The following is an 18,671-nucleotide window of genomic DNA, read 5'->3' as shown; positions in this document are numbered from 1 at the left end:
ATGGAAAATTCCACAAGGCACTGGGAAGATTCCCAGGTGAAGCACAAGTGTCTGCACATCTGAGGGTTCTGAGAAGTGACCTCACATATGTAATGAAATATAGAAATACACTGCAAAATCAAAAAAAATGAAAATCGCAGTTATGTATTGAAAGAATGGATTCGTCAGTGTTTGGGGGGGGGGGGGGGCATGTGCCATTTAACGGTATGCTGACCATGAAACAAGCAAAGATTGTCACTGATGAAAATTTAACACCAAAAAATCTTTACAATGCTGATTGTTTTTGTACCATAGACCATAAGACAGTGGAGCAGAATTAGAACATTTGGCTCATCGAGCCTGCTCCACCATTCATCATGGCTGATCCAATTTTCCTCTCAGCCCTAACCTTCTGCCTTCTCCCTGTATCCCTTCATGTCCTGAAGAAAGAATCTATCAATACCAGTCAAGAATCTATCAACCTCTGCCTTAAACATTCATAAAGATGGCCTCCACAGCTGCATGTGGCAAAGAATATCATAGATTCACCACTCTCTTGCTAAAGAAATTCCTCCTCATCTCAGTTCTAAACCAACACTACTCTATTCTGAGGCTTTTCCCTCTGGTTTCAGACTCTCCCACCATAGGAAACATTCTCTCTACATCTAATCAATCAAGACCTTTCACCATTCGGCAGGTTTCAATGAGGTCACCCCTCATTTTTCTGAATTCCAGTGAATATAGGCCAGGCGTGATCAAATGCTCTTCATATGACAAACCACTCAATCTTGAAATAATTTTTGTGATGCTTCTACAATGTCTTCAGCCATCTCTTTCAGAACTCTGGGATGTACACCATCTGGTCCAGATGACTTATCCACGTTCAGACCTTTTAATCTCCCGAAAACCTTTTCAGTTATGGCAACTTCATACTTCATGACCCCTGAAACCTGGAACTTCCACCATAATGCCTTTCACAGTGAAGACTGATGCAAAATACTTATTCAATTTGTCCACTATTTCATTGTCCCCTATTACTACCTCTCCAGTATCGTTTTCCAGCGATCCACTCTTGCTTCTATTTTACACTTTATGTACCTGAAGAAACTTTTGGTATGCTCTCTAATATTATTGGCTAGCTTACTTTCATATTCCATCTTCACCTTAATGACTTTTTTAGTTGCCTTCTATTGGTATTTGAAAGCTTCCCAATCCTCTAACTTCCCACTAATTTTTTGCTCTATTCTATGCCTTTCCCTTGGCTTTTTTGTTGGCTTTGACTTCTCTTGTTAGCCATGATTGTGTCGTCTTTCTTTTAGAACTCTGCTTCCTCTTTGGGGTGTATGTATACTGTGCCTTTCGAATTACTTGCAGAAATTCCTACCATTGCTGCTCCTTGCCTGTGTTCTTTTTTATTCAGTTCTGGCCATGCTTCTTTAATTCCCTTTACTCCACTGTTTTACTGATGCATCTGACTTTAGCTACTCCTTCTCAAATTTCAGAATGAATCGATCAAATTATGACCACTTGCCTCTAAGGATTCTTTTACCTTGAAGCTCTCTCTAATCAATTCTGCTTCATTGCACAACACCCAATCCAGAATAGTTGATCCTCTAGTGGGCTCAGCCATGAGCTGCTCTAAAAAGCTAACTCGTAGCCACTCTAGAAATTTCCCCTGCCTAATCCAACACCAATCTGATTTTCCCAGTCTTTCTGTTTATTGAAATCCCCCATGACTATTGTAGCATTAACCTTTTGACGTGCATTTTCTGTTTCCCATTTTAAGTTTTAGACCACACCCTTCCTACTGTTTGGCAGTCGGTGTACAACTCCCATCAGGATCTTTTTACCCCTGCAGTTCCTTAGCTCTTTCCACAATGATTCAACATCTTCCAACTCTGTCACCTGTTTTTAATGATTTGATTTCATTTTTTACCAACAGAGCAACAGAGAAGGAATAAAACTTGAGCTTTGCTTTCCTTTGCTTTCTCTGAGTGAAGCCTCTCTTCACTAAAGCCTCGAAGAGCGAAAGCCTTAAGATTATCACCCTGTCCACTGAGACAATGGCCACTATGCTTGCCCCTGCCTTCCTTAATTTGCTCTTACTAACCAATCCTAAACACTGGTCACTGGTCAAAGTTCTATTACGCTGCTGCTAACTGCTCCTCTTATCCTCAGGCAGTGGACCTGATTGAAATCCCCTCCTCTCCAAACTTGTGATGCCTGGATTGGCTGCTCATCAAAGCTATTCTCATAAAACCTTAGATAAAACTTTTAAAAAATGTAAAGTACAAATTCCGTGCACTGCAACCTTTTAATCAAAACATGGCATTGTTGGTGGAGACTGAAAGCCTGCTTTTTTGCTGATTCAGGTATTTTCCCAATGCTGCTGTGCTGCCTTTCTTACCCTGCACAGGTTATATTGTCAGTATATTAATGGTATGGAATCATTTTTACTGTTCAGTACATAAGTGTGATGAACAAGTGTAAGATGAAGACTGCTTAGCAGTAGTACATAAATTTGGAGTTGGAAATAATGACGGTCCCAAGTTTTCTCATAATATATTCCAAAGTCCAAAACACTTCTAGCCCCAAGTATTTTGGATAAGTGGTATTCAACCTGTAGCTGGGTTTCATGTAAAATTTAAGTTTTTACTGAATTAAAGTAAAGAAAATTGTAATGTTTTGAAAAGCACAGTTAATTGATGCTTCATATGCCCTTGCTTCCACAAACCGTCTGCTTTGCTGCAATTGTGCAGTTTAAAAAAAATAAGTGATACAGATTGCTTTTAATTTATGAACAGAAGATACAAGGTTTTCATTGTGTACCTTGTGGGTTACCGGCATCATCCATTTCCTGATTTTGTTCTAGGGTTCATTTGGAAGCCAATGCAGAACGATGGAACAGGTTGCTGATATCATTGGAAGAATTAAACAAGTGGTTAAATCTCAAAGATGAAACACTGACAAAACAGATGCCTGTTGGAGGTGATGTTCAGACTTTACTGCAGCAGCGGGACCACTGTTGGGTAAGATTTCTCCCCCCCCACCTCACCCCGCAGACCTGTTCTTGATTATTTAATTAAAAGATACTTTTCCTGTACCAAATAATCCTGCAATACCGTTTTATCTCTTGATTTTATTAGGGAAAGCAACAGTATTATAATATTAAAATAATCAGTTCTCTTTGCCAACTTTCCCAAGATTATTTAGCTGTTAATAACTACAGTACATTATGAAACCAGGATTACCAGCAACAATAGAAAGGAATGGATAGTTTCCCTTTGATTCATACCAATTGGCCTCACTATTGCTAGACATTGGGATTAGTTTTGTGCACATAATCTGAGAAAACTGCTCATTTACCTGTTGATTGCTGGTGAATGATTTTGGCAACTCATCCAAATAATGAATCCTAGATTAGCTGTTGTTCTGAGTTTGAATTGACACATTTCAATGCTTGGAAGGAATCCCAGCATTTGTTTATTATGCACACTCATAGTTATTGCCAGATTCCTCTCATTAAAGGATGTAGAGATACTAATCATTTGTTATGTAGGGTGTGGGAATAACTGAAGGAATTGAGTCCCAATGGAATGCAGAACAATACAGCACAGAAAAAGCCTTTTGGTGCGTCATATTTGTGCCGACCTTGATGCCAGTTTTAGCTAGTCCAATCTACCTGGACCTGTTCTATTTCCCTCCATTCCCTGCTTGTTCACGTGTCTGCCAAACGTCTCAAACTGTGTTATTGTAACTACTCCCCTGGCAATACATTCTCGATACCACTTCATGTAAAAAAAAATCCCTTTTAGTCTCCCCCCATCCACCCACACAAATCTGTGCCTTCTGGTATTTGTCATTTGCAGTCTATCTCCTATAGCTATGCTTCGTTTGATTTATGTATTTCTATTTGTCACCTCCTCAGCCTCCGGTGCTCCGGAGAATGCAATCTAAGTTTATCCAACCTCTCCTTGTAGCCAAGGCTCTCTAATTCAGGCAGCATCATGCAGAATCACATTTGCACCCTCTCCAAAACCTCTCTATACTTCCTGTAATGTAACTACCAGAACTGTACACAATAATACACATATGGCTGAATGAATATTTTACACAACTGCAACATGATTTGCCAACTTTAGTAATAAGTAACCTGACTGATATGCTGTACACCTTGTTCACCACACTATCTACTTGTGTTACCACTTTCAGGGACCTATGGGCATGCATGAATGTAAATGAAGTCATCCCTCTCAACATTAACAAAGCTATAATTTTTAGGTATTCAGAAAGCAGGAAAACAATCAAATCAACTTGTAGCAAATGGTTGTAGTTGTTAGTTGCTCTCACCACAGAGTCGGAGTTTTGTGGGTTCATATGGTGGTTTGGGGTGAAGTAAAAGTGATGACACATTGCAGTATTTTCAGATTTGGCATGAAAATGGAAGTCCAATTTCTCCCCTCAGGTAGACAGTTTTTTTGAGAGGGCTTGCTGTGCAAATACACCCTGTTCCATCCTCTGCCTTAAAGGTGCAATGAAACTTCCAAAATAATTCATTGACGGAAGAGAACTTTGGGGCAGCCTGAGTCAAAGAGCACAGGAGATAATAAATGCATGACTTTCTTATTTTAAATGGGCTGTATCTTTGATTTTCAGACACATTGCCACCAGAAAGTGATCCACGCATAATCTCCAATAATCTTATTATTGCCTAGTTGAGGATTTATTTGGATCACAGCCTTGATCCGAAAATGCTCAAAGGATCAGCTGTTCTTGTCATCAAGGCAGCATTGACCAACTTTGGCATCAAGTTTCCCAAGTAAATATTTTGTCTGTGGCCATCAAGGGGAAAATGAACTTCGGTTACCAGAAGGTGGTTGAGGGTATCAGAAGTAAATCATCTTGGCCCCAGAGACTTCACTAGATTTCTTTGGAGTAGTGTTCTCGACCTATAGTCCATGCCTGCATTCAGCAAAATGTAGACAATATTTAGTTGATCTGGCAAATCACAAGTAATATTGGCATTGCAAAAGTACCAGGCCTTAACCATCTTCATCAAGAGGAGATTTACAAGGATATTGCCTGGATTGGGGAGCATGCCTTATGAGAACAGATTGAGTGAAACCGGCCTTTTCTCCTTGGAGCGATGAAGGATGAGAGGTGACCTGACAGAGATGTTCAAAATAATGGGAGGCATCGATCGTGTGGATAGACAGAGGCTTTTTCCTGGGATTGAAATAGCTTGAACGAGAAGGCATCGTTTTAAGGTACTTGAAAGTAGGTGCGGAGGAGATGTTGGAAGATGGGGTGATGGCTGATGAGGAGTTGCAGGTGAGGGTGGCATCAATGACAGAGGAAGGGAAACCCTGCTCTTTGAAGACAAAGGGCATCTGAGATGCCCTGAGATGAATTGAAAGCCTCATCCTGAGAACAGATGCAGCAGAAATAGAGGAACTGAGAACATGGACTATATGGCTTCACACATGGCCATCCATTTGTTCTTGCAGACTGCCACTTGTCGTAAATATTTCAATTTTATTTGCTGGTCACCATGCCATTCTGAAAATATTTTGGTGCTTTTTTTTACACCATTTTTCTGCTGTCTGACCAATAATTAATGGCTCTTGTATTTGGTAATGAGTGGTTGCATGTTATTGAAGTTAAGAAAACAACTGCCATCAAATGGCTGCCCAGTAGCAAAGGTCATTTGGAAGTAGTGGATTGTGTCTCTGCTCGCTAATGCATTGAGTGTATAGAGGTGTTCTGAAAGATGCAGATTCCATTTGGCAATAAACCACACACAGTAATCTGTAGATGCTGGAAACATAACATTTTTAAAAATGTTTAAACACTTAACTGGCCAGACAGCATCTATGAAAGGAGAAAAACAGTTAATTTTTCCAGGGTAATAAGCTTTTATCTAAACTGCAATAGGTCCAGACAATACATTATTATCATCTTCTAGATAACTTGTGACACACATAGTATCAAAACATGTCGCTATTGCAAGCACTGTTCGTGTAGTACAGCATTTATGGTTTTATTTTACATGCATGAAGCTGGATATTTTCTTGAGGCTGTTCACCCTTTGTTTACCCTTGAACATGAGGTTCTTGTTTTCCTTGCTTCCTGTAGGAGAACTGTAGGAAAAATGGATTTGCAAAGTGACCACGCGCTAATGACTGGTCAATTAATCTCAAAGATGAATGCTTGCTCATGTTTTAATCATTCCACAATCTCTGTTTAAATTCTTGTACAACTAATCTGACAATACTCTTGGAGTTGATGCCATGCTTTCTGCCCAACAGACACTTGTGGCAATGCACAGATTTCATTCTTAGTGTCTTTTTTTCCTAGAAACTTCATTTTCTTTTCCTGGTACATGAAAATAAGGTTTGTCAAATTAGTCATTGGGTATCTGCAGATCCAAAGTTAAGTGTATGACATGTTTGGAATTTTAACAAATCGAAGTTTTAGACATTCTCTTCCGTTGGGCTAATCAGCAGTTTTTTTTTCAGTTGGTAACCCTGAGACATTAACAACTGAGAATAGACATCTGCAACTGTTGTCAGAACCAAGAAAGCAGAAGTAGAAATTTTCATGTGGTATTGTGGGTAGATGGTTTGGAAGTACTAGATTGATAGGAGGTAATTGGATCAAATTAGACAAAACCACCAGATTTTCTGCTGGAGCAGTAACTGTAAACCATATTATTAATAAATGTTTAAATGTAATCACATATTTTTGGGCTTTTAGAAAAATACAATGGCATATTTGGCATTTTGAAATGGGATCACAGAACTGCCAAGAGATTGATCAAAAATATGTCAATTGAAGTTTGGGTCGGCAGCATTATGATCATTAGATGAGTAGTTTCCCAAGTTCTGAAGATTAGCTCCACTCTTGCAAGAAGCCTTTTGGAGATGAGGTGGAGTTTTCCAATGTGAAAGGTTGAGAAGAATATTGAGGCAATAACACAGGCTGATTTGTCAAAAAAGTCAATAGGGCTTGAGAGTTAGGTGTGTTGTCTTCGCCATTCATTGTTTGGCAGCAAGTCCAGATTTTCTGTGCAGAGTCAAATGCAGAAGTTGCCCATTGATAGGTGGTGTTGAACTTCAGAAAGTATTCCATCTAGTTCAGCAGCAGAGCCTTGTAATCCACAAATAGTTATTTGGTCACCCAGCAAAGAATATGGAAGCCCATTAATTTATATATGGGTTCTGTTTCATCAGGAAAGATAATTTCTTTTAAATTATTGTAATTTGTTTCATTTACTTAAAACAATTGCTTGCACCCCCCCCCCCCCCCCATTCTGCTTCCATTTCTTGTAATTAGTTCAAATGCAGTTGACAAGTCCCTACTTTAACCTCCTGCAACTGGCACTAATCAGTCATCCATTTTCTTCTGGACTCACCCTAGCATATAGCCTTTGGTACTCTCCAGTCCTCTCCCTTCTCTGCAGTCTAAAACATTTGTTTTCTGACATGTTGTTTTGATGAAGCATTATTGACCTGAAACATGAACTTCATCAAGTAAGCATTAAATTACTTTGAAATATCACTTTGTGTTGAATGTGTTTGAAGAATATAATTGAAGAAATGATAGCATGGTAATACGTGTGCAAAATCAGTGGCAGTCCTTATTTACTTGATTGGAGAATTGTTTTCCAGATATTTGAATTGCAATACTATTCTAGAATTAGACAATTTACTGAAAAAGATGCCACTGAATGACTGCACCTTGTGAAATTGATTATCAGTGCTGCCCTTTGACAGTGAAGCAATATTAAGTGATCAGTTCTCCTAGATTTGTCCCATGAAGTCATGGGTTGTGCTGTATTTTCTTGCCTTATTGCTGAATCTCCTAGCCTCTGCTGTGATCTTGTAGGTGAGTTTTTGTTTCTCTTTTGAAGTGAACTGCTTTAGCCAGTGTTTTGAAGCTGCCTTCATGTTGCCAATTAACCATTACCATGAAGTTGTATCCCTTGACACCTCAATCCCACTGAAAAAACATTTTGATATAACTGATGCAGCCACAGAGTTTTGTGATTATACTATATTTTGCTGACATGTTTTTTGACAAATCCTTAAGTTTGTTAACATATTATAGTGTGAAACAGCATTCCTGTTGCATTTGATGGAATGTCTGTGCTCCAGAAAGAATATGAAAGCTGGTTATATTTCAGGAGCAATATTTCACCTGTTTTCCATTGTATAAATCAGGATCAAGCTTGGCAATTTATGAAAGAGGAGAAAGTGACCATTTTTGCAAAAAAAGATTGTTCAAAGAGGGTATGAAGAGAGTATTGGAAAGTAGAAGTACCAGAATGAGTGTTTTGGCTATGTTGAGTAATTGTGAACGTTGAAAATAATTAGAATTTATAGACCATTTTTGATTACAACAAAACAGCATGAGCCACTTCCATCTATTCATTACCTCTGTAATATATTTAATTTTGTTGTTGAGGGATTGCAACAGTCAATGGTTCCGAAAACATGTTTTGATAATTTTAGTGAAGGAGGAAATATTAGCCGGGCCACAAGTGATAGCTTCCTAAGTCTACCATAATTAGTTCCATGATTTTTTAAAAATGTCCTTTTGAGAGTTCAGGAGTCTTGGTTGTTTGATTTGGAAAAAAAAACAGATTATATGGCACTGCATCATTCTCAAAATTAACAGAGACGTCAGCTAGATTTGGTTTTCAAGTCTCAGAAATGGGACCTAAAGTCAAAACCCTCTGTTAGTGGTGTGTGATCATTGAGACTTGGTTGGCATTCAATGCAAAAGATATTAATGACAATCTAAAGGCACATTGAAGTTACTGCAATGTGGCAGAACTGTCAGAGTCTAGCTGTTAAATGTCTGCACGTGGTTGGGTCACGTTTACCAAATGTTTTGAATCTTTCAGCTCCTTTCGAAACTAAGGTTCTAATTGACAGTTTAAATTTGGGCATATTTTTCATTAATGCCAATGTAGAGAGAGAATTGATTGCAGATTAAGTAAAACACAGGCAATGAAACCAATTTAGTACCAACACTGTTCAAACAGGTATGTTACAGTGCTATGGAGAGACATTCTTGGAATTAATATCATATTGTTTCATACTAATTGCCTGCTAACATTTTTTTAGATGCAGTAAAGAATGGGTAAGGTGCACACATAGTTAACGATCAAACATATTTTATGCTTCAGCAATTAAATGTGATCCCTACCACAGAGTTACGTGTTGAAGTATTCTGGTCCCTCCCTGCAATGCTTCTGGTGTAACTATTGCTGGTCATCATTCTTTTTGATTTTCTGCTTCCTTTAGTTTGATAGTTCCAGCCAGTGGGGAAAAAAGCTTTTTTTTTTGAAGTATTATCAGATCATGTCCTCCTTTCTTGACATTCACCTCACCTCCCTCCTCACAAAATGATCAGCTTATATTGAGAATGCCCCTGTGTGGCTTCATGTTATTGGTATAATTAGCTTCTGTATGAATGTCACCTATAATCCCAATCCTTAGATTTAGTTGTGAGTTTGAGTAATGCGAGAAAACTAAGTGTATTGAACATAAATGAAATTCTCATTCTTAAAGCAATTCTCTCATGCAGGGACTCAAGCGTGAGCTACAGGATAAGGAAGACGCGATCTTAGCTGCTCTGGATTCTGCACGATTATTCCTTGCAGATCAGCCCATAGAGGGGCCCGAGGAGCCACGGCGTCATTTGCATGTTAAAACTGGTTAGTGAATTAATAATTCTTAAAAAGAATGAACCAGTTTGTTTCAACTCTTTTGGTCCTTCATCCTTTCATAGTGATGACAAATATTGGCATGTTGTAGGATAACGAGTTCTCCAGGAACTGCTGTGATCTACAAAGTAATTTTGTTAAAACCTCAGTAATAGTGGTGGTGGAACAGCTGAAAGAAAGTTGTTGCATTGAGTCAATATTGCTACAGTCCTCTGAATATAGTTATTTACCAGTTACTTGAAATTTTCTAGTGAGAGGATTTTGAAATGAGGCTTTGATAATGGGTTGAATCGCCTTGTTCTATAAATATCTACAATTCTGATTTCCATTTAACTTTCAATTATAGCTTCAGATTCTTGAAGTACGCCAGTCTCAACTTCAGTAATTTGAGTCTACAATTAAATATATTTGTTTATTTAATGTCATATTTTAGAAGCCTTTAAAGTGCCTTCTTTGCAGGGAATAGTTCTTCTTAATGCCATCAAATATTCTTAAGCTCTCTCAAAGTTCCTACAATTCAAGTTTTGGAGAAGAGGAAATCACAACAGAATCTAACCGGGTTCATGACTACTTCATCCATTGCAACAACAATCCCAATGATATAGATGATCTTTTCTAAATCTTGAATTTTGCCCTGGGTAAAATTATTTAGCCTAATTTTAAGTGGTGTGTACAGTATGTCTCAACCAGTGTTTTCCCTGAGTATTCGTTCTCTTTTTGGGTTTTGGTAATCCATTTAAAGTTTATATTAATTACATATTTACACACACACACATATAATTATAATATATATTACATATATTTTAATTACTTCATTACACAGTATCAGTTTGGGTTGGTTGGTAAAATATTTAAATTCTGAAGTTATTGAAATCAAGTCAAAGCCACATCAGGATGTAGGATATACCCAAGATAAAACTTGGTTTACTTTGTAGGCTAAATATCTCTTAAGCCCAAACCCTTCATTTGAGTTCAGCATCTCCACATGGGAGTGCTCTATTGTTTGACCTACCAACTTTCAATATCCTATCCAAAATTATTCCCCACCTATTACCAGTTTAATTGGCAATTCTTTTCAATGTTTTTTTATGTGTGGCAATTTATGCCTAAATTTGCTGCATTTTTTGTCACAGTAACTGCACTTTCAAAATATAATTGATTAAATGTAAAGCATTTGGGACAATTTGACACAAAAAAGTGCTTTGTGATTGTGATTGCTGGTTCCTCATCATTTCTAGCAGCCTAATATTTCTCAAGTGGAACTGTTCCATACGAAAAGATACATGATGCATTTGTTATAAGCTGTGCAGCAGATGGGCAGTCATGGTTCTTAAGCTAATTGATGACTGTGTTTTCACAACAAGTTTCAATTTAAGCAACTAAGATCTGGTATTGTCATCTCTATATTCACCTACTAATCTTCCCTTGGTGGTGAGTTCACCGATCCAGGAATGATTTGCAGTATGTTTGTGAATTGTTAAATAAACATCCAGTTTTACTATTTTGCTGAGATTTAAAATGTATTAATGTGGCTTTGGCGGTTAAGTGGCTACTTGAGCCTTCAGTGCTAAAGCACTTAACTTCTGTGGTGGAGAATGGGTTGTAATTCCCAACATAATTTCCTAGCAAAGAAATGTGTGTGTTCCTTTTTTCTGTTTTCATGTTCAAAGTAGGCAATGGGGCCATGAAGCAAGACTAATTATTGATTTTAATTGATTTCCAAAATGGGACCAATTGGAGGGGAAAAGATGACGAAGGTATAAAAGATAGGAGAAAAAGTATGTTGAGTCATACATATTTGTTCAGTACATGATGATTCATTTTCTTAACTGCACCTCAATCCACTACCACTTTCACCCATGACCTTCGACCACAATTAAACACAACAGCTTAGAACCTGTACTTTATACGCAGTGGATTTCCGTTATCTGGCGTAGTTGCTTATTTGGGACAACTCTTAAAGGACAAAAACTAATCAAAATACTAGCTGGGATTCCCTTCATTTCTTTGGGACACTATGCTGCTTAATGGGATACTGAACTGATTATGACTAGCAACAGTTGTGTGGCCATTAAGTGCTCCACCATGCTTTAAGCAAATAGTTTTCAAATAGCATTGTTTGTGTGTGCTTGTGTTCAAAAAGCAGTAATATTTGTCGCTAATAGTTGATGAAAAATAAGTAGTAAGGTAATTCAGAACTGTTTTGCTCACTGGTTTCAAGCATTCAGGCATGGAGGTGTCAGAAACAGCTTGGAGTGAAAATGAAACTGTTTCACTGCTTCAACAAATTAGAACCCATAATGAATTTGAAGGCATCAATAGCCACCTTGAATATTACAATTAAAATGAAGATTTGGAGGATGTAGTCATCAAAAGCATTGTATGAAAGTAGGACGTTATCTGCATGAGGTGTCTGCACTGATTTTGTTCATTTGCTGTCAATGAAAAAAACATGCACATACACTGGATGAATTCCGTAGTTAATAACGATAAGGAACTAACGCACATTTTTAATAGTACTGTGGTAATAGTAATAGAGTTCCAGTTTATTCTGTACAGTATTTCATTTAAGTACATAACTTGTTACTCAGTTAAATGATAGTTCATCCTTTTGATGCCTTTTTAATTATTTCCATGAAACTTTGGCAAATTGGAATAGCCACTTAATTGGGCCAAAATGCACTGTTCCCAATTTATCCCAATTAACTGGAATCCACTGTATAGTCTTTTCACATTCTCAAGTCATTACACCTGGCAGTGAGTTTGCACATGGTAATAATAAAAAAAAAGACTAGTTATTCTGCTCAACATCGATAGAGGGAATGTTTGATCAAATGCATGGGGATTTCCTGCCCCACTTCATTCAGCATCTTGGTATTTTCTCCATCCAATGAAGTCAATAGGAGGACTCTGTTTAACATTATGTAGTAAAGATGGGACACTGCCATCCTATGCTGAGGATGCTTAAAGAGTAGTTGTATTATTGTACCTGCATAAATTACTCATAAATTGTGATCTGATGTTCATCTAAGTCGCAATAATCGGCAAACACAATCTGCCTCAACTAATAATATGCAAGCAATTGTACTTCTCATTTGTTTATTGAACACATTATTTAATCATTCACAGTCCAGCCTGGAAAAAGTATGTGAACCCTTGTATTTAATAACTGGTAGAACCTTCTTTAGCAGTAATAATCACCAAACGTTTCCTGTAGCTGCTGATCAGACTTGCACATGAGGAGGAATTTTGTATCATTCCTCCATACACAATTGTTTCAGTTCATCAATATTTCTGGGATATCTTGCATGAACAGCCCTCTTCAGGTCATGCCACAGCATCTCAATTGAGTTAAGGTCTGGACTCTGACTTGGCCATTCCAAAGCATACATTTTCTTATTTTTAAACCATTCTGTTGTAGATTTACTTTTGTATTTCGGATCATTGTCTTCTTTCATCATCCAACTTCTATTAAGCTTCAAGTGACAGATCGCTGCCCTGACCTCCTTCTGTAAAATGTCCTGATATACAATGTTGAATTCACTGTTGCTTCAATGACTACAAACAGTCCAGCCCGAGGCAGCAAAGCAGCCCTAAACCATGATGCTCCTTCCACATGCGTCACCGCTGGGATGAGGTTTTGGTGTTGGTGTGCAGTGCCCTTTCCCCTCCAAACATAGCAGTGTGCATTTCTGCTAAAAAGTAAACTTATGTTTCATCTGTCCACAAAAAGTTGTGGCACATCCAGGTGGTCTTCTGCAAATTTGACACGTGCAGCAATGTTTTCTTTTGGATGCAGAGGCTTCCTCCGTGGTGTCCTTCCATGAACACCATTCTTGTTTAGTGTTTTTCCTGTAGTGGACACGTGAACAGAGACTTTAACAAGTTCTAGAGATTTCTGCCCGTCTTTTGCTGTTACCCTTGGGTTCTTCTTCACCTCCTTCAGCATTGCTTGTTGTGCTCTTGGTCTGATCTTTGCAGTACGCCCACTCCTATTGAGAGTAGCAACAGCACTTAGTTTCCTCCATTTGTAGACAATTTATCTTGCTGTGGACAGATGAACAAGGTCTTTAGAAAAGCTTTTGTAGCCTTTTCCAGCTTCATGCATCTCTACGTTTCTTCTAAGGCCCTCTGAAAGTTCTTTTGATCAAGGTATGGTGCACATAAACAGATCTTTCCTGAGAAGAGCAGGCTCTGTCAGTAACTTGACATTGTGTCTTTTTTTAATAGGGCAGGGCACCTCTAAAACTCACACCTCTAATCTCATCTCATTGCTAATCTCCACTCTCCCCTCCTACCCCTCCTCACAGCCCCCTACCCAGCTCACATGACTACACCCCTCCCCCACCTGAAACCTCCACAGTGGACTTCACAGCTGACCAGGTGAGAAGGCAGCTGAAACGTCTCCACCCAAGCAAGGCTGCAGGACCGGATGGTGTCAGCCCCAGGGTGCAAAAAGCCTGTGCTCCCCAGCTATGTGGAGTACTTCACCATGTCTTCAACCTGAGCCTGAGTCTCCAGAGTGTTCCTGTGCTGTGGAAGACAACCTGCCTCGTCCCTGTACCAAAGACGCCGCGCCCCACTGGCTCCAATGACTACAGACCGGTGGCATTGACCTCCCACATCATGAAGACCCTGGAGAGACTTGTTCTAGAGCAGCTCCGGCCTATGGTCAGGCCACACAAGACCCACTCCAGTTCGCCTACCAGCCCCAACTAGGAGTTGAGGATACCATAGTCTACCTGCTGAACCATGTCTACGCCCACCTGGACAAGCCGGCGAGCACTGTGAGGGTCATTTTTTTTTTACTTCTCCAGTGCATTCAACACCATCCGCCCTGCTCTGCTGGGTGAGAAGCTGACAGTGATGCAGGTGGATGCTTCCCTGGTGTCATGGATTATTGATTACCTGACTGGCAGACCACAGTACATGCACTTGCAACACTGTATGTCAGACAGAGTGGTCAGCAGCACTGGGGCTCCACAGGGGACTGTCTCCCTTTGTCTTCACCATCTACACCTTGGACTTCAACTACTGCACAGAGTCTTGCTATCTTCAGAAGTTTTCTGATGACTCTGCCATGGTTGGATGCATCAGCAAGGGAGATGAGGTTGAGTACAGGGCAACGGTGGGAAACTTTGTCACATGGTGCGAGCAGAATCATCTGCAGCTTAATGTGAAAAAGACTAAGGAGCTGGTGGTGGACCTGAGGAGGGCTAAGGCACCGGTGACCCCTTTTTCCATCCAAGAGGTCAGTGGGACATGGTGGAGGATTACAAATTCCTGGGGATATGAATTGACAATGAACTGGACTGGTCAAAGAACACTGAGGCTGTCTACAAGAAGGGTCAGAGCCGTCTCTACTTCTTGAGGATACTGAGGTCCTTTAACATCTGCCGGACGATACTGAGGAAGTTCTACGAGGCTGTGGTGGCCAGTGCTATCATGTTTGCTGTTGTGTGCAGGGGCAGCAGGCTGAGGGTAGCAGACAACAACAGATTCAACAAACTCATTCGTAAGGCCAGTGATGTTGTGGGGGTGGAACTGGACTCTCTGACGGTGGTGTCTGAAAAGAGGATGCTGATTGCATGTCATCTTGGACAATGTCTCCCATCCACTCCATAATGTACTGGTTAGGCACAGGAGTACATTCAGCCAGACACTCATTCCACCGAGATGTAACACTGAGTGTCATAGGAAGTCATTCCTGCCTGTGGCCATCAAACTTTACAACTCCTCCCTCAGAGTGTCAGACACCCTGAGCCAATAGGCTGGTCTTGGACTTATTTCCACTTGGAATAGTTTACTTATTATTATTTAATTATTTATGGTTTTATATTGCTATATTTCTACACTATTCTTGGTTGGTGCGACTGTAACGAAACCCAATTTCCCTCAGGATCAATAAAGTATGTCTGGCTGTCTGTTTGATTGGAACACCTGACTCCAAATAGCTTTTGTTGAGGGCATCATGCTAGAAGTTCACATACGTTTATGAACCTAGACTGTGATTGTATTCAGTATTGACAAGAAGTACAATTGTTTGTGTGTTACTGGTTTAGGCAGATGTGTTTCCTATTATTGTCACTTAGATGAAGATTAGACCACACTTTGAGTAATTTGTGCAGAAAACCAGGTCTTTGCAAAGGGTTCACAAACTTTTTCTTGCAACTGTGTGTGTGTGTGTGTGTGTGTGTGTGTGTGTGTGTGTGTGTGTGTGTGTGTGTGTGTGTGTGTGTGTGTGTGTGTGTGTGTGTATATATATGTGTGTGTGTGTGTGTAAAAATATTTGCAATGCATTCTACATTAAGTTGGGGTTTATAACTAAGCAAGGAGGAGTGTTATGTATTTAATATTTCAGTAATATCAGAGTAATGTTGTAAATGTAATGTTTGATTAAGCATTCTTGTTCATTTCAATAATTAATTGTGGGTTATATGTTAAAACGCATGAATGCATTTGTCATGACACTACCATGTTAAATGTACACAAATGACGTGAAACTTACATTCTTGGCTCCTTTTGTTTTCATTTCAATTAGTTTTTATGTTTTGGAGTTACAAAACATAAGATCTTTTTAAAAGCAATTCCCTCTATTTTTTCCAGTTGGAACACCAACCTACTTATATTGACTAAATTTACTTAGAAATGCCATAATTGATCTACAAGTGCTGCTACACACACAAAATGGTGGAGGAACTCGGCAGGCCAGGCAGCATCTGTGGAAAAGAGTATAGTTGATGTTTTGGGCCGAGACCTTTCATAAAGGGTCTGACCTGTTGAGTTCCTCTAACATTTTGTGTGTGTTGCTTGGACTTACAGCATCTGTAGATCTTCTCTTGTTTGTGATAGGATTACAAGTGCTGCTGCTGTTTTTTAAAAAAAAAATGTCAGAAGTCAGTGTGAATGTACGGTTGGCCCTCCTTGGTTCCGGGACCCCTCGCGGATACCAAAATTCACAGGTGCTCAAGTCCCTTATTCCACCTATCTCAATGCATTGGACCTTAGGACCCAGCGGAACCCCAGACCTTATTTAACCTGTCTCAGTGCGCTGGACATTAGGACCCGGCGTCAGAACTCTGAATCCGCAGTGTTTCTGTTCACGAAAATAATCACGATCACGATTGAAAATAAAGTGGAAATAATAAAGTGATCAGAAAGAGATGAAACGCCATCGGTCATTGGAAAAGCGTTAGGCTATGTCGGTTAACGATCGGAACAATTTTAAAGGATAAAGTGAGAAAGGCTTTGCCCCGATGAAAGCTACAATTATTACTAAGCAACACAGTGGTTTAATAATTGGGTTTTGGGTTTTTGATCCTCCACTTCAACCCGGCACGGTGGAGAGTGCGCGGGAGCGGTCTGTGATTTGATCGAACTGGAGCCCGGCGCTGAAACATATGTTCTTAAGTGTTTTATATGCATTGAAAGGTAAAATATATACTATATACTAAGACAAACATTTGACTAACTGACACTAAATAATACCGGATGTACCTGTTCCGACTTACTTAGTAAGAGAACTTCTGATTTTCTTCGATCTTGATCCATGATAACCCACACACATCCTCCCGTATACTTTAAATCATCTCTAGATCACTTATAATACCTAATACAATGCAATTGCTATGTCAAATAGTTATTATACTGCATTGTTTAGGGAATAATGACAAGAAAAAAAAGTCTGTACATGCTCGAATAACAAGTGCTGGAAGAGCACTTCTGGGTTTTCGCGATCCGCGGTTGGTTGAATTCGCGCATAAGGAGAGCTGACTGTAATTGGCATGTAAATGTAATTGTCATTAACTTGATATTTGATCCAGCTAACCAGCTCCATTGCCTGTGCTTTGTGCAATAAATTGTCAACAACCTAAGCATCTACAGATTTTCTTATGTTAGCAGCATAATACTTTTTTTTGAATTGTTAGCAGTACCATTTTCCTCTTATTGGTATTTGAATAATTATTGAACCTTTTAAGTATTGACGTGTAAATGTAATTGGGTAAACAGTGAGGCCAACTGGTGTCTAGGAAGACTTCCTCTGTGCAAGCAACACTCATTATTTGACAGTGAGGGATTGTCTTTGTGCTTCAATTGAAAAGATGATTTAAAACGGAGGTTTGTGATTTGTTTGGAGCTGTCCCCTTGGCTTAATTGGATCTGTAGCCTCACAGAAAACTCCTCTGCAATAATAGGAAAATATATTATCCTCATCTATTGTGAACTTTTAACTCCTGAAGATGAAAGTTGGTGTAATATAAACTGTGCCTACTGTGTAAAGTTTTGAAGAGTTTTTTAAATAAATATTTATTGTATTGTACTATTTTATTCCCTCTATTTCCTATTCACATTGGTAATGGCATTTGTGTATTTAATGAATTTTGATGTCTGTTGCTACAGAATGTCTTACTAAAGAACTCATAATGCTAGTCACTATTCACGTGGCCATGTATGTGACAGTGCTTGTGACTGACTTTCATTCCTAGAAAGTGCAAAAGACCTTTGAAAGTATGAAGTTTAGAAAGGGTGTGATGTGTTAAAAGAATCTTTGGTTTCGAAAGTTGACCAGCAATTACATCTGTATTATTCTAGAATCTACCCCTGAAGAGAAAGCACAGAAGATTGCAAAAGCGGTACGCAAACAGTCAACAGAAGTGAAGGAAAATTGGGAGCAGTTGAATATTCATGCCAACAGCTGGCAGAAGCAGGTAGAAAAGGCCCTAGAGAAACTGCAAGAACTGCAAAAAGCTATGGATGACTTTGAGGCCCATGTGGTATCAGCTGAAAGTATCCGCAATGACTGGCAACCTGTAGGAGACCTACTTATTGATTCTTTGCAAGATCACATTGACAAAACCACAGTAAGTACAAATTATTCTACTTTTTGAGCTTCTCCAAACAGAAGGCATCTAATGGACGGGAAGCAATAAGAACACTGAAATATTGACATTACTTGTAT

At 39.1% G+C, this 18,671-nt stretch overlaps 1 protein-coding gene across 5 annotated transcripts in view; it reads left to right on the top strand.

Annotated features, from left to right (window-relative positions):
• The window catches only part of LOC140730544 (utrophin-like), a 460,763-nt gene that overhangs the window by 319,319 nt on the left and 122,773 nt on the right, over positions 1-18,671 (top strand). For all 5 annotated transcript variants that reach the window (XM_073051151.1, XM_073051153.1, XM_073051152.1 and 2 more), the window contains 3 exons: positions 2,852-3,008; positions 9,574-9,703; positions 18,305-18,573. In XM_073051151.1, coding sequence (XP_072907252.1) covers positions 2,852-3,008; positions 9,574-9,703; positions 18,305-18,573 — 556 coding nt within the window. The remainder of the gene's footprint in view (positions 1-2,851; positions 3,009-9,573; positions 9,704-18,304; positions 18,574-18,671) is intronic.

This window comes from Hemitrygon akajei, chromosome 7, assembly GCF_048418815.1.
Source record: "Hemitrygon akajei chromosome 7, sHemAka1.3, whole genome shotgun sequence".
NCBI classification, from domain to species: Eukaryota; Metazoa; Chordata; class Chondrichthyes; order Myliobatiformes; family Dasyatidae; genus Hemitrygon; species Hemitrygon akajei.
The sequence above is the reverse complement of the archived record's forward strand: the minus strand, read 5'-3'. Positions and strand labels throughout refer to the sequence as shown.